Source organism: Python bivittatus, unplaced genomic scaffold (assembly GCF_059951505.1).
Source record: "Python bivittatus isolate LINGU-HERP-01145 unplaced genomic scaffold, Pbiv_v1 ctg000730_np1212, whole genome shotgun sequence".
In the NCBI taxonomy this organism is placed as follows: domain Eukaryota; kingdom Metazoa; phylum Chordata; class Lepidosauria; order Squamata; family Pythonidae; genus Python; species Python bivittatus.
The window spans coordinates 244,018-270,006 of record NW_028277109.1 but is presented as its reverse complement, the minus strand read 5'-3'; the positions used below and the strand labels follow the sequence as shown (position 1 = coordinate 270,006).

At 56.7% G+C, this 25,989-nt stretch overlaps 3 protein-coding genes across 6 annotated transcripts; 2 read left to right on the top strand and 1 right to left on the bottom strand.

The window, feature by feature from the left end:
- Positions 1-8: 8 nt before the first annotated feature.
- On the top strand, positions 9-11,472 carry NCAPH2 (non-SMC condensin II complex subunit H2). 3 transcript variants are annotated; one of them, XM_088129136.1, is made up of 20 exons: positions 9-280; positions 483-584; positions 1,369-1,424; positions 1,714-1,795; positions 2,852-2,923; positions 4,012-4,091; positions 4,202-4,356; positions 4,799-4,894; positions 5,672-5,790; positions 5,896-5,967; positions 6,549-6,615; positions 7,023-7,130; positions 7,628-7,681; positions 7,872-7,978; positions 8,338-8,431; positions 8,969-9,025; positions 9,375-9,430; positions 9,783-9,884; positions 9,965-10,114; positions 10,513-11,472. In XM_088129136.1, exons 1-20 carry the CDS (start codon positions 173-175, stop codon positions 10,651-10,653), a joined length of 1,878 nt encoding a protein of 625 aa, XP_087985262.1. In that variant the 5' UTR covers positions 9-172; the 3' UTR covers positions 10,654-11,472. The 3 variants fall into 3 exon arrangements, 2 of the variants coding, with proteins under 2 accessions (XP_087985262.1, XP_087985260.1); XM_088129134.1 differs by having other exon boundaries at positions 5,669-5,790; XR_015793580.1 differs by lacking the exon at positions 10,513-11,472 and having other exon boundaries at positions 5,669-5,790; positions 8,904-9,025; positions 9,965-10,002.
- Positions 11,473-11,544: 72 nt separating this feature from the next.
- Positions 11,545-13,448, bottom strand: SCO2 (synthesis of cytochrome C oxidase 2). The gene is made up of 2 exons (XM_088129137.1): positions 13,344-13,448; positions 11,545-12,762 (listed from the first exon to the last, which is right to left on the bottom strand). The coding sequence occupies exon 2, from the start codon at positions 12,749-12,751 to the stop codon at positions 11,810-11,812; it is 942 nt and encodes a 313-aa protein (XP_087985263.1). The 5' UTR covers positions 12,752-12,762; positions 13,344-13,448; the 3' UTR covers positions 11,545-11,809.
- A 2,384-nt stretch (positions 13,449-15,832) lies between these two features.
- Positions 15,833-24,373, top strand: LOC103054712 (H-2 class II histocompatibility antigen, E-S beta chain-like). Of its 2 annotated transcripts, XM_088129041.1 has the most exons (6): positions 15,833-16,021; positions 17,433-17,720; positions 18,660-18,941; positions 19,123-19,236; positions 20,161-20,224; positions 20,666-24,373. In XM_088129041.1, exons 1-6 carry the CDS (start codon positions 15,934-15,936, stop codon positions 20,673-20,675), a joined length of 846 nt encoding a protein of 281 aa, XP_087985167.1. In that variant the 5' UTR covers positions 15,833-15,933; the 3' UTR covers positions 20,676-24,373. The 2 variants fall into 2 exon arrangements, with proteins under 2 accessions (XP_087985167.1, XP_087985166.1); XM_088129040.1 differs by lacking the exon at positions 15,833-16,021 and having other exon boundaries at positions 16,065-17,671.
- The last annotated feature ends 1,616 nt before the right edge of the window (positions 24,374-25,989 follow it).

The window sequence follows — 25,989 nt, the reverse complement described above, 5'->3', positions numbered from 1 at the left end:
AATGTAGCCGCGGGGGGCGGGGCGGGGGCGGGGCCGGGGCGCGGCGCGCGTCATCGCTCTCGCCCGCGGCGCCCGCTGATGGCGTCACCGCCCGGCGCCCAGGCGGGAAAAACGAAACGGCCGCCGCGGCCGCCGCCCGGCCCTCTGTCCATGCCCAGGAGCCCCCCTCGCCATGGAGGACGTGGAGTCGCGCTTCCTGCACTTTCTGCAGCCCATCCGGGACCTCACCAAGAACTGGGAGGTGGACGTGGCCACGCAGCTGGGGGAGTACCTGGAGGAGGTAGGAGGCGGGCGGGGGGCTGGGGGCTGGGGGCGGGGGTCCGGGCTGGCTGGGCGCACGTCGTTCCTCCCGCAGCAGCCCCGTAAGGCAGGTCAGGGAGAGATGGAGAGGAAGTGAGGGAGAGGGAGGGATTGCCCCCCCCGCGCCGTGGGCCTCCCGGGTCCGAGGCCGGCCGTGACCGCCCCGCGTCTCCCCCCTGCAGCTGGACCAGATCTGCATCTCCTTCGACGGCGGGAAGACCACCATGAACTTCATCGAGGCGGCGCTGCTCATCCAGGGGTCCGCCTGCATCTACAGCAAGAAGGTGGGGGCGTGGCCGGGCGGGGGTCCCCCAGCGAAGGGTTCGGCCCTGGCGCCTGAAGAGCGGCCGGGGGGAGGGAGGAGACGGCCCCCGGGTGGGCTTTGGAAGCCTTTGCTGAGACGAGCCTGAGCGCTCGTTTTGGGCGCTCATCTCGGCCCGAGCCCCCCCCGCCCCCCCCCCCCCAGCTTGGGCGCAGTCCAGATTCACACAATCAGGAGCTGCACCAAAAGCAGGGCAACTGACTGTAGCAGAAGGCGTTTGCCCGCCCGGCCTTCGATCCCCGGTGTGTGTGTCTCAACCTCGGGCACCTGAAGATGGGTGGACTTCACCACCCCCCAGGGCTCCCCTGCCAGCATCTCCACCCATCTTCAAGTGGTCGGTTACTTATACCCATTATCGCGAGGGGTCGTTTTAATTGGGGACCCCGGAATGGAGTCTAAGGCCTCAGGGGGACTAACTGGGTGATTTGGCACCCAGCAGCAGGAGATGGTGGTCCTCCCCCCCCGCCCCGAATGTCTGTCTGAGCTCCATCGAACTGTGAAGGTTCTGGCGTAGTTTTCATTTTCAGAATTTTTGGAGCAAATTCCTTGGGAACGGTTTCTATTCCACATTTCATTCTCTAATCCAGTGTTTCTCAGCCTTGGCCCCTTGAAGATGTGTGGACTTGGACTCCCAGAATTCCCCAGCCAGCCTGCTGGCTGGGGAATTCTGGGAGTCCAAGTCCACACATCTTCAAGGGGCCAAGGCTGAGAAACACTGCTCTAATCTATTGTATTTGTTTTCTCAGGTGGAATATCTTTACTCGCTGGTGTACCAGGCACTTGATTTTATCTCCAATAAGAAGTGAGTAAACCCCTTTTTGGATAGGAAGGAAGGAAATCAGTGTCTTCCTCTTGAGGCTCTTTCCCATTCTCCTGAGCGAGTCCCTGGCCTGCCACTGTTACTTACTGCTCAAATAGCTCTTCATCTCTTTTGAGGCCAATCTGGGAAAATATCTTATTTTAGTTTCTTCCCATGGGAGAGCATTGCCTTAGAACTGCTAAAGATATTACATGATTGAAAATATTTTTGGGGAATAAACCGTGCTTGTTTCCCTTCTGGGTCTCTTTGTCGTAACGCTGCTCCAAATTAGGCGTGAGAAACAGCCTGCATCAGTCGGTGTGGATGGTGCTGATGGAGATGTCAGTGCTGGACCAGGAGCAGAAGAAGAGGAGGTGAGATCCGGGGTGAACATAATGCAGAAGCATGCTTGATTTCTTCCTTTCAGTAGGCCAACCTGTGCTCTTGACTGAACAGGCCATGATAGGAACTGACAAGAAGTGGGTATGGTCTGGGAAATACCAAAGCAAGATTCGGATTGGTCTTTTCCAGAAAGGAGGCAGGAAGCTGTAGACTATTTTTTGAAAGGTAATGCATAAATGGAGCAGTAGCCAGAAGAAGACTTTGCAAATGCCTTTTCCCGTTCTGGAGCTGTGGAGTCACAATGCTCTTAGAAAGATTTGGATAAACTGGAGCAGGTACAAAGAACAGCGATGGCCTAATTATCTCTCTATATGTTATGCAGATATGTCTGATTCCTGGTTTTATAACTGTGGTATAGCCTGAGTCCAAAGGATGAGGAATACAGGTAGTCCTTGTTTAGTGACTGCAGTTGGTTCCAGTGAAATGGTCACTAAGTGAACTGTGTGACAGAGAGAGAGTCTCACAGATTGCTGGTTGCTGCCCACTCATTCAGAGAAAGTTCTCCTGCAGTGTCCTGTGCCTGGCCTGGTTTTTTTTTTTCTTTTCTTTTTTCGTTTCCTTGCAGGGTGGGGAGATTGCTTAAACAAGCTATCTTTTCCTGAGCTGCTTTTCTGGGCAGAACAGCACCTCCCTAAAAAGTGCTAATAGCAAGTTAACAAGCTCCTCTGTGACCTTAATTAGTTGATTAGAACCTCTGGGCCAACTGCTGCCTGAAACTGACCAGACCTTAGTCAGTTTCACACTGAAGGCTTTTGTTGTCCTAAATGCCCAGGTTGGTGGAAAATGAATTTTTTATTTATTACTGCCCTATATTCAAATGCTCAGTCGCTGTTCGAGGCAGTTGCTAAATGAGGACTACCTGTGTGTCAGTTGTAAGCGAATGGCAAGCAGGGAGCCTGGCCATTTCCCACATCCTGCTCGTACTTCGGTCACCTTTCATTCCACCTGGCCAGGTGGGGCAGAGGCACTTTCTGGCCCAGGTGGCTGTTTTGGTTTCTTTGTGACGGAGCGTCTGTTTCTCTGCACAGTTCCTCTCTTTGGATGACATCCAGGACACCAGCAGAGCAAACATGGACTTGCGGGACGACCAACAGCACAATGTTAGTGATTTCGCTACTCTCCTTGTTAGCCTCTGAACGGACCGGGACGTATATAAAGCCTTGGACAGCTTCAGCTCTGTCTGCTCCCAGGACTGCAGGACCACCACCCCCGCCCCACATATTGCAGTTTTAGTCACTGGGGAACAGTTGTCATGGTCCACCCGCAGTTCGTTTTCCTGCCTCTCCAAGCCACAGATGGCCACGCCAGTTAAAGCCCACCCGTTGCACCTGACAGTTTAGGAGGCAGCTAAGACATATTCTCCTAGGTCTTTTAAGGTTTCAGTGTTAAATATTTGTTGATTTAGCATTTAAAAGGTTTTATAGTCCTTGTTTTTAGGAATGCTTTTATTACTGCTTCCGCTTGAGGTCCTTAAATAGGCTTCTGTAAGCCACACACAGCTCGCAATAAATAAATAATTTGGCGGTATTACTTGCTTTCACCCATCCCTGTGCCAAGGCTGAGGTAGCAGGATACTTTTTTTTTAAGATGCTGGAGATGGGATTTGTGCAAAAAAAGCCTTTTTTGTACAAGATTGGCGGGTGTTGATTTAACCACAGGGAGTTCAGTGTCTGTGCATGGCAGCGTAGCAGCCAAGCATATCTAAGCTTTCTGCGGCAAATGATGGTTTGGAAAAATTCCAGTTCATACTTTAATTTAAGAAAAAAGGATGAAGAGACACACTCTTTACACACTCCAATATTTCTGTTTTAAGTCAGCCTCAAACACTTCTCAAGAAATAACTTGCTTGTTCACATTAGGATTGTCAAAGGGTAGCTGTGAGACCCATAAAATAATAGTATTTCTGGGTCCTTCATGGCTGGCAAGAAGCTTTCGCCAAGAAACATGCAAATGGTGTTTCTTCAGGAAACCTGCACTTTTGAGGGACCTTTGGTGCTGTCAGCTTAGTAAACAGGCAGTGGGGCTGGTGGGCTGTAGTTATCCACTACCTGTCTTGCCCCCAGGTCAGGGCTGGGATAACAGACGACTCTTCCTGAACTCCTTGCCTTCCCTGCCCACCCCACCCCACCCCTGCCACGCCCTACTTCCTTTCTCCAGCTCTGGAAGATTTCCCTGTTTGTTTTTCCAGACAGTCAATATCGTCCCCTTGACGCCAATGGCCCTGGTTCCACCCGAGGAGGCTGAAAAGAAGGACAACCCCCTCTTTAGGTAAGAGGCTATCGGTGGGTCTTCTTGGGCCCCCTAGTTCTCCAGCACTGGGGTCGGAAGAGAGGCATTTCCTGTGTTTCTCCAGCTGATCTCAGCATGTCTCCTTGCAGCCAAAAGGGAGAGATCTTGGCCAGCCGGAAGGATTTCCGCATGAACACCTGCACCCCGCACAGCAATGGCTTATTCATGCTGGAACTGGCAGGACGGTCACCGATGCAGTGTCAGGCTGGGAGGAACTGCGACTGGGGCCGCGGCAATCCCATGGGTACCGCTGGATTCAGAACTGTTCTTCCCAAGTGGGGTCACATTTAGTGAGGAACCAGATAGAAATTTAAGAGAAGCAGCAGACGCAGCTCCTTCTAGCTCTCCATTTTGTTTCCCAGAGAGCTTGGGAAGGTCCCACGCTTATAAAGCAGTTGCAAAAGACTTGTAACACATAAAGAAAATTGGACTGATGGAGGTGGCAAATGACACTTCTTTGAATTTGTTCCCTCCAGTAGTGTGCCTTTTACAGCTTGGCAGGATGGAGGTGTTTGTTCAACGCCCAGCAATTCTAGACGGGTTCCGTAAGGAGCTTCTGCCATGGACTCAGGAGGTCCTCTGGGGCCTTCCCTCTTCACGGGGTGCCATGTATCACTGTGGTGAATTGGAAGTGGAGAAGCGGAGGTTGCGGAATGTGCACTCACACTCTTTTTGCTTCTGTGCAGGAGTTCAGAGCCTTGCTCCAGCGGCTGGCTCCACGCCCGTGGATGTCAGTATGTGCGAGACCCCTGTTCTTGCTCTGGACTTCTCTGGAGAAGGAAGTGAGTCAGAGACCTGGTGGGTTGGTAGATAGGAAAGTGAGCGGGGGGAAGCGCACTGAGACTTGCAAGAGTAATGTCAGCCCTCCAAGGGAGACCAAACTCGGAAGCCAAAGACATGCAAGCTACTACTACTTTTGTTATAAAGTTTTAGGAACAAAATCTTGCAAGTCTGAATGGGGTGTGTGTGTGTTTGTTTATTTGTTTCTTCATTCATTCCTGAAACGCAGGTTGCCTCAGTCAGGTACAGTCTGGGTGGCTTACAAGAAAAATACAGGGAAAACACACCAAAAAGTGATCACAACTCCAGAAAACCCCAGCCATGATTTATGAACGAGACCATGACACCCCTCCAGGCCTGGGCCTGGGGACCAGCCAGCTTGGAGGGCTGATTGCAAGAGGGCCGGGATGCAAACCGGAGGAACTGCAGGGGCAGGGCCTTCCAGAGCGCAGGCCCTGTGACCCTGGCAGGGGCTTGGCCGGATGACCTCCAAAGCCCCTGCAACGGTTCTCTTTTACCCGTTTCCGATTCCCCCAACCCACCCGCGCAGGGGAGATCTTGTCTGATCTTGTCTGAGACGCTTACTCTGGTTACAGTTCTGGCCCGGACTCAGGTTTCTTTTATCCGTCCATTGTCTTGGTTGTGGCTCTTCCTCCTGTCCCTCAAGGCCACTCCTTCTTCCCATTACAGGGGGAAGCAGGCAGCCGCAGGTAGTCGCCCTGAGCTGTGCAGGGCTGAACCCTTAATTCCCTCTTTCCTCCCTGGTGCCCCCTCAGCAGGAGCAGCAAACCCCACGGGCGACAATGGGGAGGGCTGTGACGACTTCCTGGCAGACGTCCCGGAGGAGGGTCCGGAGGTCTCCCATGCTGGGGCAGAGGAACACGTCGCGCATCAGATGGTACAGGCGGGCGGGAGGGTGGCCCATGGTGGAGGGGCTGAGGGCCCTGCAAGGGCTCCCTTGGTATGAGCCGGGTATCTGGCAGCCACCTCCTCTGTCTCCTAGAGCGCCCCCCGGAGGAAAGGATACATGTTGCGGGAGAGACCCCCTGCCCTGGATGCAAATGCCCACCTCAAGGTAAGGAGCATCCCGTACAGCAGCCACACCTGGCCAGTGGCCCTTCAGGACCCTTGTGTTATTTTTAGCGGGGTTGAAGAGCATCTTGTACGTGTTCCGTGTATGTCAGAAGAAACCGGAGCCCAGCGCCAGCCAAGCATGTTGACTTCCGTCAGTAGTATCCAGATGTTACTGTGCGTTAGGAATCTCCAGTCACGGCCCTCGTCTCGTTTGGAACTCTCCGCCACAAGCTGTGGTGGTGGCCATTAGCTGGCGGTGGTAACCAAAGGTTAAACAACTTCAGGGAGGAGGTGTCTCCCAGCAGCTGTTAGCCATGAAGCTTTAGGTGCTCCTTTGGCATCAGAGTGGAGCCCAGATGCGAGAGACTCCTGAGGGACAGCGGCTCCCCTCTGCTCTAGAGGAGCTCCCAGAGATGGGAACGGGCCAGGCTGAGCCACATCTTTGGCTGATCCGGCCCAGGCTCCTTTGGGTCCGCCAAGCACGTGGTGGCGAGGCCAGCCCTGCACCCCCAGCAGCCCTCGCAGCTGGCCTCTGTCTCCGGACATGAAGAGGCCCACCGGCTGCTTCTCCTTCCCTTCCAGGAAGCAGCGGACCCCTGGCGCAGCCTCGACCCCTTCAGCTCCTCAGAGGACAAGCCCTTGAAGAAAGGTGCGGGGGCCCCAGGCAGATCGGCGGGCCTGGACCAGCCACCTTCAGCCCGGAAGCCTCTGCATGCAGACCAGGGTGTCCGCAGGGCGCGGTCCAAAAGTCAAGAGGGCCACGCACATGAAAAGCAAGCGGAGCTTCAGCTGCGCGGTCACGGCTGCCGTCTTTACTTTTGGACCGTGCTCTGTGGACAGCCTGGCGTGGATCGTAACTCCCGTGCTGGGTGGAAGTTATGGGAGCTGTAGTCCAACATATCGGGGCAGGTTGGATTGTAAGGGAATGGGGGGAGACTTCCAACCCTGCCTGCGCCTTTTTGCAATCTTCTTGAGAACCGGCCGCGTGGTCAGGATCAGAAGGGGGTCCTTGCAGCCTCCTTAGTTCCACCCACACTCCTCCCTCCCTGGCTTCAGGCAGACCCTTCGCAGTGCCCCGCGGCCTGGATGATTTGCCCGGCACCAAGCGGAAGAGGCGGCTGTCCAGCAAGTTGCAGGAATTTGCATCGTGGTTTTCATCCACCGGTGAGCTCCCTGGCTTTGGGTTGATTTGGCTTGGCTTGGAGGTGACCGTGGAGGTCACCCTTCCCTCGCTGTGTCCAGGAGGCTCCTGGTTCAAGCCCACTGCAGCTGTGTTCACACCGCCCTCTTCCCCCTACCCAGGATTAAAAACACCCTTGCTGTGTCCACATAACACGTGATGCCCCAACAAAGGAACCGTATCATGGCTCACCATTAACGGGTTCTCCCAACCTGCCAGACAGTGGCTGTTCTGGTGGAGCCAGAAGCCAGGGCTTCATTCCCTCCCGTAAGCCAGAGATGGCTGCTTCTGGGGACCGAACCCCTCCCTACCACCCCTCCCTCTCTTTCTGCATTGCTTCTGCTTTTGGCCTTGGGGCCCGAACGTCCTTTCTGTGCCACGGGGTGGAGGGGAACAGACCGAAGGGCTGCTCTGCCCAAGGAGCCTCTTGTGCCCCCCCGCCCCCTGGCTCAGCAGACGGCCTGCCTCACTTGCTTTGCAGAGCCTGACCGAGCTGGCAGCCACAGAAGCAGGAGGAAAGGCCCCACATTTGCCGGTGAGTGGGCGTGACTCGTTGGGAGAGAGGACCCCGGCCGGCGGGCTGACTTCCTTTGGGGCTGGGGAAGCAGTAGGAAGGGCCGAGAAGCAGCAGCAAGGTGACAGGTGGGGGGCAGGCAGAGGTCCTTGGGGCCAGGGACAGGCCTGGTCCTTGGGCCCCCAGCACAGTTTCTTTCATTTCGGAGCAGATCTTGAAGTTCTGTACTGGAAACACGTGAAGGAGCGTCTGGCGGCCCAGAGGAAGCTGCAGAAGAGAACGGGGACTGAAGAGGCAGAGCGGATCGTTGAAACACGGGTTGGCTTGCTTGATTCGCCCACAAAAGGGGCGGGTGGTGCAGCTGGGAGGAAGCAGGACGCTGCAGAGGCGACGTCCTGGAGAAGGGGAAGCTTCCTCCAGCCTCTCCAGCTCAGAATCCTGGTCTCCTGCGGGCAGCGAGGGGCTCTTCCTGTCTGTCCGAGCCTGAAAAAGCGGCCTCTCGAGTGACGTGATGCTGAAACAGGCGTCTGTTTAAGTACAGCAGGCGGCTTCCAAGGCTGAAAAGCAGCGGGTTCTTTTCTGCTTGGCCATGACCTGGAAACCTCATACATAAATGCAGGAATGGCAGACCTAAGACAGAAGGAAGAGCAACCCACTTCTTACCCCCCCCAAACCAGGGTCCGCTGCTGGAGACACGGTTCGAGGAGCCGGATGCTCTGGAGGTGGAACGGGAGGAGGACAACCTGGGCGAGGCGGCTGACGACGGGCCAGGTATCTCTTCTGCGCTGCCTGGGCGCTGGGCCAGAGGATGGCCCTCTCTCCAGGCAGGGGGAAAGCCCCCCACCCGCATCCGTCCCTTCCAACCTCCCCACCTGCTCCGAGAGCTGGGACCTTCTTCCCTCGCTCCCTCAACTCCCGTTCATTTGGGTTGTGACAGCTGGAGCAGGATTAAGACTCGCCCCGTAAACTTCAGAGGAGGTTGGGCAGCATCCCATCAAAGATTTTTTTTAAAAAAGGTGGTCTCTGTTTAGCAGCAGGGCCTGTGCATTTCGGCTTGATTAAAGGCCTTCTGGGCAAGAGAGAACTAAAGCCCCAGCAAAGGTAGTAAAGTTTATTCTCCCTGAAATACATAGAGGCAGTTTAGCGACCGGTTGTCACCTGCGGCCTCGGCAAGCGGGGAAGCCGTGCGTAGAGCTTACGGAAGACCCAGAGCCCTCCTAGCGGGCGCCTTTCCCTTCTTTAGTGACGCTGCCAAAGAACGTCCTTTTCTTGTGCCTGGTTTTGCTGGAGCATCTTCTCCTTCCACAGAGGACTTCCTGGAACACGACAACATTCCCCCGTTGGAAGCCCCAGGCGGCGTGGCAGGTAACGGCCGGACGAACTGGCCCCCTCCTGTACGGCAGGGATGTTTTTCTGCAGCACTGGCCTCCTGACCGTGCTGAGGAGTGAGGCTGGCGGCACAAGGTTTGCCAGCTCTCTTCATCAGCGAACGTGAAAAGGGAGAGTGCCGGAAAAAAGGCTGAACTGACGGAGCCGCAGACACAAAGGTGGCGGCTCGCTAACAGGCAGGGGAGGGCGCACTGGCTGTTTTTGCTACGCGTTTCCCACTTCAGCTCCAGCCAGCCAGCCATCATTGGAGGTGGGGAAAGAAATACGAGGCACGGCCGCTGTAAGAGGCTTGGGGGGAGCTCTCAACTTCTCAATTTCATTTCAGACCCCGGTGAAATCCCCTCTTCCCTTAGCTACGAGGAGCTGGTGAGGAAGAACGTGGTACGTATCCCACTGAGAAGCCATTTGGATGACTGTTGTTAATTTTAATTGGATTTGCTAAGGCCACCCAACTCCAAAGCCATTCTTCCCCTATTCTTCCCCTTGGTGGCTTGGTAGCTCCCACCAGCCGATGCCTTTCAAGGAAATTTGCCTCTGATGAAGCGAGCTGCAGCTCACGAAAGCTGATGCTTTTAAATAAAGTTTGTTAGGGGGCTGCCAGACACCTACCATAGGCTAACAGGGCTCCCCTCCCGCAGCGGCTGAGCTGGGGCCGAGAGAGGGGGGCATCTAAGCCGAGCTGCTGGTCCTCTCCTCCGCTGCAAGAGATGCTCTTCCTTCTTGCTGATTTCAGGAGCTGTTCATGGCGCACTCCCAGAAGTACGCCCGAGAGACGGTGCTGTCCCGGCGTGTCCGCGACTGGGAGGAGATGATCGGCCCACAGCTTGAGGACCAGGTGAGGTCAGGGATGGAGAACTCACGCAGGGGCAGGCGATGCACGGGGTCCAGGGTCTGACCACGCCTCTGTCTGCACAGGAAGCCCGTGCTGCCTTTGACATCCACGACTACGGAGACCAGCTGGTGTCCCGGTTCGGCCATGTGGGTGAATGGCATTCGTTTGCCAGCCTGGTGGCAGAGCAGCCGGCCTTCGAGGTCTGCCGTTGCATGCTGGCCTCCCTGCAGCTGGTGAGGCGCCTGCAAAGTTGGAGGGGCTCGGAGGCCAAGGAGCCTGGCTGTTGCCCCACAGGGCAGGACCAGAACCAGTGGGTTAAAACTAAACCAGCAGGATTAGAAACATCCTGACTGTACAGAACGAAGCGGAGAGCCATCCTGCATGGCAAGTCTTCGTGGGCTGGATGATCATCCGTTGGAGATGCACCAGGGCAGCATCTCTCAACGTGGGCAGTTGGCAGGCTGAGGAGTTCTGGCACTTAAAGTCCATAAAAAGCTGCCAAGACCGAGAAACGCTGCTCTAGGGGACCCTCCCTGAGCAACTGTTCTAAGTCTAGGATTCTAGGACCTTCCCCGCCCGTTTCTTTGCCAAATTGGATTCTTTCAGCCCTGAAACGTTTGTGTTCCTCCAGGCAAATGACTACGCTGTGGAAATCTCCCAACAGCCAGGCCTGGAGGAGGCAGTCGACACCATGGGGCTGCGCCTCTTGACCCAGGAAAGGGCCCATCGGCGCTTTCACACGTACACGGCTCCCTCGCTCAGCCAGCAGTGATGGCTCTCCTCTGCTCCGGGCTGTGTCTGTGTCTGTATATATTATATCTGCATATATGTAAATGTGTGGTATCTGTATAGCTTCCCCCACCCTTTCAGCCCACCCCCTGCTCCCTCCCCAGTGGGGTCCTTGCTAAGGCTTCTGTCTCTGCTTTCCCACAATAAAGGGGGCCTCCTGGAGATGCGATTCGCTTTCCTCCTTGAATGGCAGATGCACAGGACCCCTCCCCTTCCGTGCTGCCTGCTCCAGAAAGAGGACGTAGGCAAGGTGTGGCCCCAAGTGTGCCTCCATGCCCCATGGCTGCCCCCGAGTTGTGGCCTGCAAGAGGAAGGCTTTCACGTCCTGCATCCGGAAAGCCTCTTGCTTTAGAGGTGGGGAGGCCCCCCATGTAACTTAGCGGGCAGAGGAAGCAAAGGCCAGACTTCCCTCCCAGACCCTTGGGGCAAACAGTCTCAGGATGCCGTTCCAACTTGGGGGGTGGGAGGGTTCTGCAGTGGTAAGTGGAAAATAGGAAGGGTGACCAGGTTTCCCTCCAAGGACAGATCGTTTACATGGTGGCCTTTCCCAAAGCAGAAAGTGACAGCAGTGCAGTGCCAAATATGGTTCTCACTTGCACGTAAATGAAGCCCACACCTGGAAACCCATACCCGGATCCTTGCCCCGTTGAGGCACCTCACTGCAAAGGCACCTGGACCCCAAAGCTTCTCGCTTCCAAAACCTAATGTGTAGCTCGATCTGAAAACGGGTTACTGTAATGGCTTTGCTGGAGGCTCCTGCTATAAAACAATACAGCTACTAAAAAGTTGGGGTCACGCTAAGCCAAAATAATAATAACCGAGTTAAGACGTTGGAAGAATGCAACCACTCAGTTTGGAACTGATCTGCATTAAGCGTGTTGTACAAACACCGCCTGAGTGCAAATAAAAAAGGAAGCAAGAGTCAAATGCGTGTGCAGCATGAAATACCATTTCAGAGCATGATCATTTTTCCCTTGACAATCCCTGTAGAAATCGTCACTCCAAAATGGTACACACGTGCACGCACGCACACACTCCCACGCTCCACAGCCTGCCTTCTCACAAGGGTGGGCCCGTTCAGCCGGGCATCCAAAACTAGCCGTGTGGCCTCCGGGCATCTGGCCCCCGCCAGTCCTGGCTCAGCCGAAGGGGCTCCTGTAGGTTGTCATGTGTCCCTTGATGCTCTGAGCGATCTTGGTGTCCGTCTTGTACCGGTTGTAATAGTCCATGAAGAGCCCGTCGGGGCTGAGCAGGTACAGGATGACCGTGTGATCCACCAGGTAGTCGTCGTCCTGGTCCTTGGGGCCGGTGCTGTAGTAGACGCGGTAGGCCCGGCCAGCCTCTCGCACTTGTTCGGGGGTGCCGGTCAGCCCCCGGAGCCGCGGGTGGAATTCCTTCACGTACTTGGCCACGGCCGCCACGGTGTCCCGCTCGGGGTCCACCGTGATGAAGACCGGCTGGAGGCGGGGCAGCCGGGGGTCTCGGTCCAGCAGGTCCACCACCCGGCTCATCTTCTCCAGCTCCTCCGGACAGATGTCGGGGCAGTGGGTGAACCCAAAGTAGAGGAGGACCCAGCTGCCCCTGAGGTCCCCCTTGGAGCAGGGGCGCCCGGTGTGGTCCACCAGCTGGAAGTCGCCCTGCCCGATGGCCACCTTCCTCAGCTCCTCGATGCGTTTCTGCCTCTCCTGCTTCTCCTTCTCCGAGCGGAGATACAGCCAGCCCAGAAGAAGCTGCAGGCTGACGACGGCCACCACCAGCAGCCGAGTCCTCAGGGAATACCGGGGCTCCGATCCGGGGCTCTGCGAGGTCCCTTGGGAGAAAGCTCTCCCGGCGGTCTGGATCCAGCCCCCAGCCGCCCCTCCTCCAGGAAAGGTGGGCGGCCCAGCGGGGGCAGGGACGCGGAGGCCGCCCACCTTCCAGATCCCCAGTCGAGACGGCTGCCGGCCTGGGCCGTGCCCCAAGGCGGCCGGCTGGCTAAGGCGGAGAGGCTGGGGGCGGGTCCTGCCGGCCTGGCATCTCCCCCAGCGGGCGGAGCAGGGTCCCACGCGCCAAGGCCTCAGGCTGCCCGAGGACCGAAACATCCCCAAAGGCGCTGGAAGGAAAGGAAAAAGCAGTGCTCAGCGCAAAGAGGAAATGGCGGGGGGGGGGGGCGCCAGTTGGCTGCCTTTCTCCATCGCAGCAGGAAAGCGCTGCCCTCCTTCGCAGGGCAGGGGAAGGCTAGAGCAGCGTTCCTCAACCGTGGCCGCTTTAGGGGTGGGGGGCTTCAACTCCCAGAATTCCCCAGCCAGCCAAGCTGAAGCCCACCCGTCTCAAAACGGCCGATCTCCCCTCCGTCGGGGTCGAGCGGGGCCCGCGCCCCTGGCCCTGGCAGAGATGCTTCGTGCCCGCCTCCTGCTGGCAGCTGCAGGGGCCGCGCGGACCCGGACCCCGGGGAGCTGGGGGGTCCCGGCAGCTCCGCGCCAAGCCCGCCGAGTGCCGGGCGCCCAGGCTGGGGGCGCCTGGGGCAGGGGGCTCCCCGGCTCTGCCCCCTCCTGGGCGGCGTACCCGGGCGGGCGAGCGGGACCCCGCCCCCAGCGCCGCTCCGCGCCCCCCAGCGCCGGACCCCTTCCAGCATGGCACCGCGCCCCCCGAGGCCCCAGAGCGCCCCAACCAGCCACGTGCTTCCCCGCTCACTTCCGCGTCCTCGTCCGCCAGCTGCCGGGGCGCCGGGCCGCGCCGCTCCTCCCGCGCATGCGCGCTAAGTGCGCCGCTGCCGCCGCTCCTCCTCCTCCTCCTCCAAGTCCCGCACCGGCGCAGCCCTGCCGAGAGGGAGGGAGGCGGCCGGCAGGGGGCGCTCGGTGGCTGCGCGCAGCCGGGCCGGGCGGGGAGCCGGCTCTGGGTCGCGCGCGGAGTTGGGTCCGCCGCGCTTCTCGGGCTCGCTGGACGAGCGGTTCCCGTGGATCTCCCGGCTCTGAAGTACAGCCTGTCCCGCTCTGCTGCCCTGGCTTGATTCAGCCGGCAGTGGGGCCGCCAGGAAGCCAGAATTTATTCCGGCTTTCGTTGGAGTCCGTAAAAGAAAAGCCTCTGGCCAAAGGCGGTCTAAACATGGGTGTGAATTAATAATGCCCAGCGAAAAGGTGTTTTCGAAAACAGCCCTTGACACGGGGCCCTCGGGGGTCTCCGAGCTTGGCTCTTTCCTTGCAAACGCCTCGTTGCCCGGCTAGGTCACTCTTCCGTGCTGGAAAGGCTGGGGTTTGCTCTCTGTGTATGCGCTGTGGCCTGCCCTGCCAGGGTCGGTGGGGCTGGGGTTCTGCTTTGCTCCTCTGGTAGCTCCTCGATTAGGGCATTGCTCACTGCTTGGTCGTGTGCCTGGTGGTGATCTTGGTGGGTAAGCAGTGTATAGACAGAGCAAACCCCTTCCCACTCAACAGGGGCTGGGGGGGTGGATTCTTATTTATTTGTTTCTTCATTCGTTCCTGAAAAGCAGGTGGCCGTCTGCGTGGCTGACAAGAAAAACGCAGGGAAAACACACCAAAAAGTGAACACAACTCCGGAAAATGCCAGCCATGCTTTATGAACGAGACGGTGACACCCCTCCAGGCCTGGGCCTGGGGACCAGCCAGCTTGGAGGGCTGATTGCAAGAGGGCCGGGATGCAAACCGGAGGAACCGCAGGGGCAGGGCCTTCCAGAGCGCAGGCCCTGTGACCCTGGCAGGGGCTTGGCCGGATGACCTCCAAAGCCCCTGCAACGGTTCTCTTTTACCCGTTTCCGATTCCCCCAACCCACCCGCGCAGGGGAGATCTTGTCTGATCTTGTCGGAGACGCTTACTCTGGTTACAGTTCTGGCCCGGACTCAGGTTTCTTTTATCCGTCCATTGTCTTGGTTGTGGCTCTTCCTCCTGTCCCTCAAGGCCACTCCTTCTTCCCATTACAGGGGGAAGCAGGCAGCCGCAGGTAGTCGCCCTGAGCTGTGCAGGGCTGAACCCTTAATTCCCTCTTTCCTCCCTGGTGCCCCCTCAGCAGGAGCAGCAAACCCCACGGGCGACAATGGGGAGGGCTGTGACGACTTCCTGGCAGACGTCCCGGAGGAGGGTCCGGAGGTCTCCCATGCTGGGGCGGAGGAACACGTCGCGCATCAGATGGTACAGGCGGGCGGGAGGGTGGCCCACGGTGGAGGGGCTGAGAGCCCTGCAAGGGCTCCCTTGGTATGAGCCGTCAAAGGCAAGAGCATCAAAAGAAGTCCGTCTGCGCTCCCCTGAAGATGGAAAAGCTTCCGGTTGTGGAAATTGTGAGAAAAGCAGGAATCCCAGAAGATCTCCTGGTGCTCGCGAGGAGCTTCTCTGCAGGCCAGGAAGGCCCGTCCGGAGGGAACCCGCGATGCCGACAAGCTCCAGGCGGGCGAAGGAGGGCAGCCAGGCTGCATCCCCCCCCTTTATGCCCCCCTTCATTTGCAGCCCCTTGAACTCTCCCTCGAATGAGGCCGATGGCAGACAAGCCGGACTAAGGGCTGCTTCGTGCCCCCAAAGCAGGTTCATGAACTGCAGGGGCTGAGTTCACACGACTCCCAAGGCACAAGCAGAGGGTCCCCTTCTGGCAAAGGAAACAGCTCCAGCCCGGGGATTTTAGCCCACCCTCATTTCAGCCACACAAAGTGGTCCTGGGACCCCCACAGCCACCACCACCCTTCTGCCACCAGAGGCTGAATCCCGCCACCCCCAGATCCCCAGGCCTTTCACCTCCCAGAGATCAGGAAGAAACCCCCTTTGGCCCACAGAGCTGCCCAGATCGGTCCTCCCCCCGGCTTTTTCCAGGAAGGACCCAGTGCCCCTGCTGAGCCCCAGCCTGGAACCCCCCCGACAGGGTCCTAAGGAAGCTTCAGAGGGCATCCAGTCCACTCCCTCCAGGCCCACAGAGAAAGGAGAGCCCGGCTGAGAGTTCTGGGAGGGCAAAGGAAGGGGAGGGTCCCCTCTGAGCTGGCAGGAGAACCCTGGAGCTGCAGCCCCCCAAGACTGAGAGGATTCCCCCTCCCAGTTTCTCTGCTGCTTTCTCTGCTCCGAACTATCTCCTCCATGGGGCGAAATCCAGAGAGCCTCTGCCCGGAGACTGATGACACTGCAGAAGGGAGAATTCCCATTGGTCCTTCTGCTCTTCTGTGCTCTCCCAACTCCAAATTCTGAGAAAACCGCTTCCTGCCCCCAATCCAGACCCACCGATTCTGCCTCTGGGGCTGGAAGCATCTGCCTCTGTCTCCTCTCTCTTGGGGGTTGCTGTGGGGCAGGATCTATGGGCTTTCCTGCGGTCCCCCTGCTGCTGCTGCTGGTGGGGGCTCTGCCCCGGATCCCTGGAAGCGAAGGGGGGCAGGAGCCCCCCGGTAAGGAGGGGGGTGGACGGGGGGAGGAGGGCTGGGAGGGACCCCCGATGCTTGTTGCGGAGGGGGAAAGAATGGAGTGACCTTGGGGAAGGGGTCGAGGGCAAGAGAGGCGGGAGCCCGCAGGACCCTCAATCTCCGCGTGGCCTCTGCCCCCTCCCTCCCCACACCTCCCCCGGGAGGACCGAGAGGGACCCCCTTCCCTGGCTGTGGCCGAGGCGGGGAGGGGGTCCTGGGAAGCAGCCGACTCGGGGTCAGAGCCGGATCTTCCGGTCCTGAACGAGACCCGGATCCGGAGCCCCCAAAGTTCGTCGCCTTGAAGCAGGAAGGAGAAGAAAGTGAAAGAGAAAGAGGGAAATTGGGGCGTTTTCGGTCCTAAATCCGAGCAACGAAAAGCCGCATAAGAAAAAGATGCATTTGGGAAAAAACCTTTTTGCACCTTCAGAAACTTCACTTTTTTTAATATAAATCTCTAATTAGAGGCTTTTGAGGTCAGGCAAGAGTTAAATTGAGATCCCTTTTTGGGGGGGCCTCTGAATTGGGAAAGGAGACCCAGCCCCCCCATAATTCGCCATAGCGGAGTCAGGGACTGGAGGGGAGCGGGAACCATGGGGGGGGACTGAGAAGGAAGGATTTGGGGGGGAGGAGACTGGAGACCCCCCCTTTGAGTTGCTCCTGAGGGGTCTTGAGGAAAGTCAGGTAGGAGGGCTGAATTTTGGGGGGAGAAGAGAAGTTTCAGGAAAGCAGGGAAGGTGGGGGGTTCAGGCGAGGGAGGGGCTGGGAGACCCCAGGATCATCAGTCCAGACACCCTCATTGTGCCCACTCCCCATATTCCCCCCCCCCCAGGAAGAGGGAGACCGAGGTATGGATCTTACTTTCGCTGCAGCCCTGAGAATTTCTGGGTCTCTTCACCCCCCTCCCTCCATTTTTCGTGCCATTTTGGGGGACAAAGAGGCCCCACCCAGATCCAACGTTTCCTGCAGAGAGTAGGGCGGTCTGCTACACCATTTGCACTTCTGCCTACTTTTCTCCAGGGTGGGAGGATGGAGGGGGCACAACAGGAAGCTCCTCCCCTCCCCCTCTTTCCTACCCCTCCAGACCCCCAGCAACTCTCCCTCCCCCCCAGGGAGCCCCACTGGGACCGACACACCTCCCCCTCCTTCCTCCATGGGGTGTCTTGAGGGAGTGACAACCCTGCGGGGTTGGCCACTGCTGCCAAAGGAAGGAAAGGAGGTGGAGAGGGGCTGAGGAAGGCGCCCCCGGTGCCCCTTCCAGCTGGGCCCTCCAAAGGCCACCCCTCGGTCTCCTGCAGCAGGTCTCACCCTCCCTCTTCCTGCGTGGGTCCCTCCTCTGCTGGCGGCTGAGAGTGATGGGCCCTGCAGTCCCTCCTGATGGCCCTCCTCCTCCTCGCAGCCCATTTCTTGCATCAGACGAAGTCCGACTGCCACTTCTTCAACGGGACGCAGCGGGTGCGGTTCCTGGCCAGGTACTTCTACGACCGGCAGGAGTTTGTCCGCTTCAACAGCGACGTCGGGAGGTTCGTGGCCGTCACCCCGTTGGGGCAGCGCTCGGCCGACAATTGGAACCTCTGCCAGGACCTCCTGCAGTACGAGAGGGCCGCCGTGGACCGCTTCTGCCGAGAGGCCTACAGGGTGGGCAGCTACAGGGCAGACAAGACACGGCATGTGATTGGCCGGAGAAGTGAGTCCGGGGGGGGGGGGAATGCCGGCCCCTCTGCTTTCATTCAACCCATTAAGGTTCTTTATTTAACTACTAAAATTGATCTATACATTTTGAAGATGTTTTCACTAAAACTGTCAAATTTTAAATTTTGAATTTCTGCTGATTTAACTCTTTTCCTTCCATTTTCTTGTTAAAAATATTTTCCCATTCAGGAGAATTTTCTTGTAAAAAAAAAAGAAAATGGTAGTGTCATGAATTTCAGTTTGAAAAAACTGCCTCCTTTTAGCTCTTTTGCAAAGATTTTCAATGTTGCAAGATACAAATGAGCTTCCTGTGAAGAAAAAGCCACAGATATATTATTTATCTGAGTGGCAAAAAGACAAGATCCCAGGTCTTCATTGCAAATAACCAAAACATTTACAAATGGAATTGACTTAAGTGTTAATAACGGTTAGTACAAAACCCCCTCATCAGTAAGAAAGACTCTTAAGAACCTACTTATACAACACACAAGATAGCCAACTATTGAAAAGAATAAAAATTAAACATCAGACCCAAACATGCCTTGCAACCCCCCAGAAGCCGAGGCTGCCGGACGCAGCACCAGAGACGCCTCTGGGGGGAGAAGGAGGGTGGGTGCCCCGTTTACGAGATTTTATTCCTTTTCTGGAATCTTGTATCCCTGACTTTTTACTCATCTGACGGCCTTTTTGAGCCTGCTCCGAATCTGCTTAATTCTTATCCCATCCAGAGTCAAATTTAGCCGACCCAGCAGCCCACAGGAAAGTCTGCAAAAGAGGAAAGTAGAGTTTTTCTCCTTCTCTCCAAATAAAACTCTTGGAAACGGGATTTGAAACGCAGAACATTTCCCAGACTAACACGGACCTTGGCCTGAACTGCTCTTCCGTCCTGGGCCCTGTTGGGTCCCTCACGTCCCTCCTTCTCCCTCCCCTCCAGCCAAGCCCACCGTCACCGTCTCCCCCGCCCAGACGGACCCCGGTTCCCCCAACACCATCCTCCTCTGCACCGCGACCGGCTTTTACCCCCTGGAGATCGACGTCCAGTGGCTGAAGAACGGGCGGCCGGAGAAGGAGGGCGTCGCCTTCGGGGAGGAGCTCCAGAACGGGGACTGGACCTACCAGCTCCAGGTGCTGCTGGAGACCCAGCCCCAGCGTGGGGACGTCTACGCCTGCAAGGTGGGGCACGCCAGCCTGGAGGCCCCCATCACTGTCCAGTGGGGTAAGCCTTTCCCTTCCTCCCCTTCCCTGCCCTCCTGGTCTGGGGACACCATCCTGCACGGAGAAGGGGTCATCGATGGGGGGGCTGGGAAGCCCCTCCCTGTGTGTTGAGCCAGAATGGCCCCCCGGAGGAAGCTGGCCCTGATCCTGCTGCTCACGCGAGGCTCCTTCTCCTTCCCCAGAGCCACGTTCCTCCAACGCTGCCAAGAGCAAGCTCTGGACGGGGGCCGTGGGGGCCGTGCTGGGGGTGGTCTTCCTGGCTGTGGGGCTCTCCCTCTACCTGAAGAACAAGAAAGGTGAGTCTGTGGGGAGGCTGGGTGAGAAGCTATGGGGAGGGGATCATCTAGGGGAGGCCTTGCATCTAGATGGCAAGGTGGGTCCTCTTGGGCCCCTGAATCCCAAGGCTGAGGGTCTCATTGGGAAATTGGTTTGGAGACATTTTTCCTCCTGGAGGGGCATAAGGGATAGGAGACCCCATTTCGGGTAGTGGCGAAGGAACCAGGCTAGAAACCAGGAGCTGTGAGTTCCAGTCTTGCCCTGGGCACAAAGCCCCCTGGGTGACCGAGGGCCAGCCATTGTCCCTCAGCCCCAGGAAGCCGGCAATGGCAACCCCCTTCCAAAACCTTGCCAGGGAAACTGCAGGGACTAGTCCAGGCAGTCGCCAGGAGTCAACCTTGACTCAAAGGAAGGGAAAAAAAGGGGGGATTTAATGCAATATATGATAGGCTATACAATGGGAGCTTGACCCCATAAATGCTCCAGCCCTTTATTTATTTATTTATCAAATTCATAAGGCCGCCCACAAGAAGTGACTGGGTAGCATTTAGTAAAAGATATAAAAGAATAAGTATGTCAAGAACACTCCCAGGATTTTTTCCCAGCGGATGAAGCATCCTTTGGCCTTCGTGGTGTTTATGGCTGAGCCAAAAGTTTTCATTTCCCTGGAAAAGTGTTTCTGGGAACGGGCAAAGGCCGACTGGACACCCTGTACGGAGCCGGTGCTTGGCCTTCCCTGGGAAGATGGATTTGAGTCGGGGGCTCCTGGATTTGCCCCCAGATCTCCAGCACTCTCACCTGATACCTCGGCCTAGACTAACCCTGGTTCCCACCTCGACAACCGCCCGTATCTCGGTCCCTCAGCCAGCCTCGTTTGCCCTGCGAACTCTCTGCGTAACGTCGGACAGGCTGTTCGTTTAACGTCCTCCTTCCTTCCCTTCGAGGCTTTTCCTCTGCGATTGCGAGGAACTCTGGACCAGCTGCGGCAGTTGTTCTCCATACAGGCATGTGAGTTTAACTTAATAGGTGAAATATGCAGGTTTTTCTCATCTGAAACCAAGGGCTTGGGGGTAAGAGGAGAATGAATGGGAAAGGCTATGCAGTCCGGAATAAATAGAAAATCAGGGATAGCAAGCGAGAAACATTATAATAACCCAAAGTCCAGAGTTATTTTTGATGAACGGCTGTTTAAAATGGTTTCTTCTGCCCATAAAAGATCAATTTCCATCCCATGCAATTTCATGCAGATGAAATCGGTAAGAACCTGCATCCGGAGTCCAGATTCGATAAGCTCTACATGAGCTTATTTTAGGTGGGGCAGAATAGCCTTTCGCCTTTCAGTTTTTGCAGTCTTTGGGGAGGAAATTCACAGTCCCATCCCATATTCTGATGTTTCACTTCCTTCTCCTCGCGTAAACACGCACTTCTTTCTCTCTCTCTGTTGGGCAGGAGGACGTGAATTGCTGGGAACTCTTAGAAGCTCTCAGGCGCAGAGAAGGAAGAGGGACGTTTGCGGGTCAAACGGAGCAAAGACCCGCAAGAGGAACCAGGCAAAGGAGGGCAGCAAGACCCGTTCCGCCTTTGGGTGCGATGGAGTTGGAGGGGGAGCAGCCCTGCCAGTTCCCCAGGGGAAGAGGAGGAAAAGTCTTCAGGGGAAATTTAGATTAAAATGCACACCATCAAACCGACACTAAAGAAGAAGAGGACCAGGGCAGGGAAGGAGAAAAAAGGTGCAGCTGGACTTTCCTTCCTTCCTTAGTGACTTAGGGGGAGAAACCACATAAATGCAGCGAGTGCGGGAAGAGCTTCAGGGACTGCAGCCAGGTTGCTCCCCACAGAAGGGTCGGCACAGGGGAGAAACCGTATAAACGGATGGAGTGTGGGAATAACTTCTTCTGGAGCTATCAGCTTGCTTCCCCTAAAGTGATCCACGCAGGGGAGAAACCGTATAAATGCACGGGAGTGTGGGAAGAGCTTCATCTGGAGCAGTGAACTGACTCGCCCTTGGGGCTTCCGGTTAAGGCGGCAATGTGAGAAGCTGAGCCCGCAACAGCTCCTCTGGATAATACTTTATTTTTTATACTTCTGGCCAATTTTACATCAAAAGAAGTGATTAAGGCTACTTTAGTAAGTAGAAAGCAAAGGGAGTCGTACTAACCCTGACCTTAGAAGATAACGCCGTTACTACAACAAACATTAGGGTGCCAGCGGTAAATACTGATGAAAGTTTATAAAGCCTTGGAAATTATTAATGGTCATTTTGCATGTAGATGCTAAAATAAATGAAGAGATAGAATCACAAGCTACTATATATAATGGTTCTCACTCGCAGAGGCTATGCACAACGTGGCTTGCAACCTCTAACACAGGAAGCTGGACTAAACAACTTACAACAGAGGGAGTTGAAAATTACTGATTATTTTACTTCTCAAGAGACTGCAAGTAGCCAAAGCTTGACCGAGGATACTGAAGTCACAGTTGTCAGATTCAGCCGGCGCGGCACAGCAGACACTGCCGCTCAGTTTCGCCGCCCCTGGTCAATTTCACCGCCCGGGCGCTAGTGGAGGAAAAGGGGAAGTGAAACCGCGAACTGATTGCCGACGGGTGGCGCCGCTGAACTCAAACCGCAGGCGGATACTTTGTACCAGCGCCGGCTTCCCTTAAGCACTGCAGACAAAGGGAAGTGCAGTGATCCACGCACGATTGAGAACTCCCGGCTCAGCCTGCAGAAGAAGAGCCCAACGAGCGCAACGACCCCTGTATATATACTGTGGCGTGCCCTGCCAGTGTCGCTGGGGCTGGGGTTTTGCTTTGCTCCCCTGGTAGCTGCTTGATTAGGGCATTGCTCACTGCTTGGTTGTGTGCCTGGTGGTGATCTTGGTGTGTAAACAGTATATAGACAGAGAGCAAACCTCGTCCCATTCCAGCACCGAAGACGTGACCTAGCTGGGTAACGAAACATTTGCAAGAAAAGAACCAAACTCAGAGACTCCCAAGGACTCCACAGTTCAACCCTGAGCTGCACATATCCGCTTCTATTGGTACTCTGACAATAATTTCCTGGAACAAACTTGGGTGCCCCGTTCTCTTTGTCTCCGGGGCTTTCCCCCACGGATCGCAAAGGCTTCCAGAACTCCCCAAAGGGCGCAACAACGCAGGCTTAGCAATGCTGGTCCCAAGTGCTTTAAGGGCGGGGGCCACCTTAGCAGGGCACCATGAGCAAGACGCTATTACAGCACATTTACAATTAAAACATTTTGATTTAATGATCACAAACATTTATCTTCCCCCAGCTGAAGCACGATTCCGAACTACACATATTTGGACAGAATTGGAACAATACATATACGGTCTTCCTTTAAAATTCCCCCGTACACAGTTGGTGATCCTGGGTGATTTAACTGCCAGGATTGGCCCTAATGACGAAGCATTGGCAGCCAAGTCTCCTCATTTATCTGTCCGACCTCGGGAAAGCGGGTTACACGACAGACAGTCTAAAGATCAGAATGTGAACTATGCAGGATCTTGTCTAGCCAGGCTTCGCAAGAAGTTAAATTTAACCATTTTCAACGGTTCAGTGGCACACGATTATCCTGGTGAGTTCACACTTACTTATGGATGGGGGGCAAGTGTGACAGATTATTGTTTAACATCGAGCAATTTATTTCCCCATGTCAGATTATTTTGTCGGCCACAAGGTGGCGCTATCCTGATGTGCGAGCCCAATGAAACTTTTCCGGGAAGCCCCTTGGCAAAAAGGGCTCCCTGGAGCGGCAAAGCCCTTCATTTACCGCTAAGAGTGACAGAATTGCAAACTTTCTGTCAGCCAGTGCAGCAACCGCCTGTCACCTAGCAATGCCTCGTTGCCGCCTTATCTCCGCCCCAGGGTGTGGAATTACCTCACCAGGGGAGGGAAACTTGCCATGTTAATGAGCTGAGGGTCCGGAAAGACATGAATATCGGATGAGGGGGGCAAACAGGGCAGCAGGATAACCAGAAAGGTTACTTTGCACCTCCGGGCACTGGGCTCCCCCGTCAAAAACCATCCTGGAGAGAAGCCAGGGTGAATCCGCTTCCCTGATGCTCCCAAGGAAGGACACGGGCGGGTCCACAGAGTCCCTCTCCAGCATGTGGGAAGGGGCGCCTGCGGGAGGAGCTGGACCACCCTGGATCCTCCCAGCAGCTGAGCCGTTCCTTGGTGTCATTCCTCCTGTGCCCACCAGAGGGCGCTGGGGGGCTCTTTGGGAAACGGCCCAGACCCCCTTCCCTGCCTTTTGGGGGGGCTTTTCTTACCCCCGAGGGCCCCCACCCTCATTTCTCTTACTGCTTAGCCTGCCCCACATTTCACACATCCCTTTCTAGGCATGTTTCACAGCTCTGCACATGTGGTTCTTGCCCCCTTTCTCTCACCCGGAGCCGCCTCTGGGCTACAGCAGATTCTTTGGCCATGATTTGGCCCCCTTGATCATGCTTGGCTTCTGCTGCAGCTGGGCCAACCCAGATGTTGGCTCAGCATTGGCTCTGGTCCATCTTTCGGGGGTGAGGAGCGTCTCCAGCTGCCAGGATTTGCAGATGGAAGAAAATGGGGATGGAGGAGGCATCTCAGAAGACTCTCGAGATTCAGGAAGATCTCGGCAAGCTGGAACGAAGGGCAGCAACCAGCCTGGGGCATTTCAGCAGAAGTTCTGCATTCAGACAAGAAAACTCAAATGCATGAATAGTGGATGGTGGGGGGGGGGGCATACAGGGCAGCAGGATAAGCAGAAAGTAACCTGGGGAGATCACAAGCTGAGTGTGAGCCAAGAGCGTGACAGAGCTGCAAAAAAGGCCAATACAATCCTTGGGTGCAGCAAAATCCAGCATCAAGATCAAGAGTTCATCTCTGCTCTGCGTTGCTCAGAGCACACCTGGAGTATCGGCTCCCGTTCTGGACTCCGACTTCCAGGCACGTCCGTGTCCTCGACAACCTGGATCGGGCCCGGAGGAGAGCAGCCGGATGTTGGTTTACTCGCTCGCAGGGCCGACCGGCTGCTCCCCTTTGCCAGATCTGAGTGGCGTCTGGGCCCCGATTCCCGGCTGGGATTCAGACCCTGGAGCAAGTTCACCAGCAGCGACTGGGAATGTTCCTGGGGAACTGGGACGCGCAACTGGGAATTGCGGTCATCCAGGGGAGCCCATCGCTTGACCGGGAGGCGCTCATGGCAGTCCAGACTCCCTAATTTGGTGGAACGAGCACGCTTGGCACAGCCAAACTGTGTGTGCGTGTGTGTGTGGGGGGGGGGGTTTCCAAGGGGTGGGGTGAGGAGGCTCAGCCTGCTCCTGGGGGGCCACAGTCCGGGGCCGGCTGGTGCTGCGGGAGCGAAAGTGGAGCCTTCCTGCAGCGCCCATCACCCGCCAGGCCTTGTGGGGGGGGGGAAGGGGGGCTCTGGGAACGAAAAGGTTTTTGGGGGGGACCAAAAACTCTTGGAAATTATGGAACGGCTCATTGAGCCAGGCCCAGCTCTCTGGCGGCTCCGGATCCGCCTTTTCCTTCCTCTACTGCATCCAGTTTGTTGGAAAAGGCCCAAATTCGAGTCTTGAACCTTCCGATCCGCCTGAGGGGGGGAGAAGGAGAGGCTTGAGGGGGGGACCGTCTCATGCCGGAGTTCCTGATCTGAAGGGGAGCCAGACGGATGTCAGGAAATGACAGGAGTCAGAAATGGGGAGCGAAGGAGCCGAAGGCGGGGGGGGGGGGACGACCAAGAGAAAGAAATGCAGCTCAAGGAGTTTCCACCCACTCCCCCCCAGGCTGGACCGCTGCAGGGTGCTCTCCCTGGGGCTGCCCTTGGAGAGCGTTCAGAGGCTTCAGCTGGGCAGCAAGGGCTGGCGCAGGCAGTCCGTGGCGTCTCTTTCTGGGCGCAGGAGACCCGCTGCTGCCTCGGCGCCCCGCTCTGTGTGGTTGCTGCTGTGTTGTTGTTTGGTGTGTGTGCTCATTGCTGATGCAGGCTGGATAATTGAGAAAGGCAAAGAGCATCAAAAGAAGTCCGTCTGCGCTCCCTTGATGATGGAAAAGCCTTCGGTGTGGAAATTGTGAGAAAAGCGGGGATCCCAGAAGATCTCCTGGTGCTCGCGAGGAGCTTCTCTGCAGGCCAGGAAGGCCCATCCGGAGGGAACTCGCGATGCCAACGGGCTCAGGTGGGCGCAGGAGGGCTGCTAGGCTGCTTCGCCCCCTTTATTCAACCCTTCGTTGGCAGCCCCTTCAATTCTCCCTGGAACAAGGCTGATGGCAGACAAGCCAGACTGGAGGGCTGATTTGTGCCCCCAAACCAGGTTGATGAACTGCAAGGGCTGAGTTCACACAACCCCCGACGCATAAGCAGAGGGTCCCCTTCTGGCAAAGGAAACAGCTCCAGCCCAGGATATGGAGCTGCTCAGATGCCCGGCCGTTTTAGCCACGCGAAGCCGGTCCTGGGACCCCCACGACCACCCCCCTCCTGCCACCAGAGGCTGATTCCTGCCACCCCCAGATCCCCAGGCCCTTCGCCTCCCGGAGGTCAGGAGGAAACTCCTTGGCCCAGAGAAGCGCCCAGATAGGTCCCCTCAGCTTTTTCCAGGAAGGACACAGTGCCCCTTTGGAGTCCCAGCACCCCCAGCCTGGAGTCCCCAGGGGCCCTAAGGAAGCTTCAGAGGGCATCCAGTCCACCCCCTCCAGGCCCCCAGAGAAAAGGAGAGCCCGGCTGAGAGTCCTTGGGAGGGCAAAGGAAGGGGAGGGTCCCCTCTGAGCTGGCAGGGGA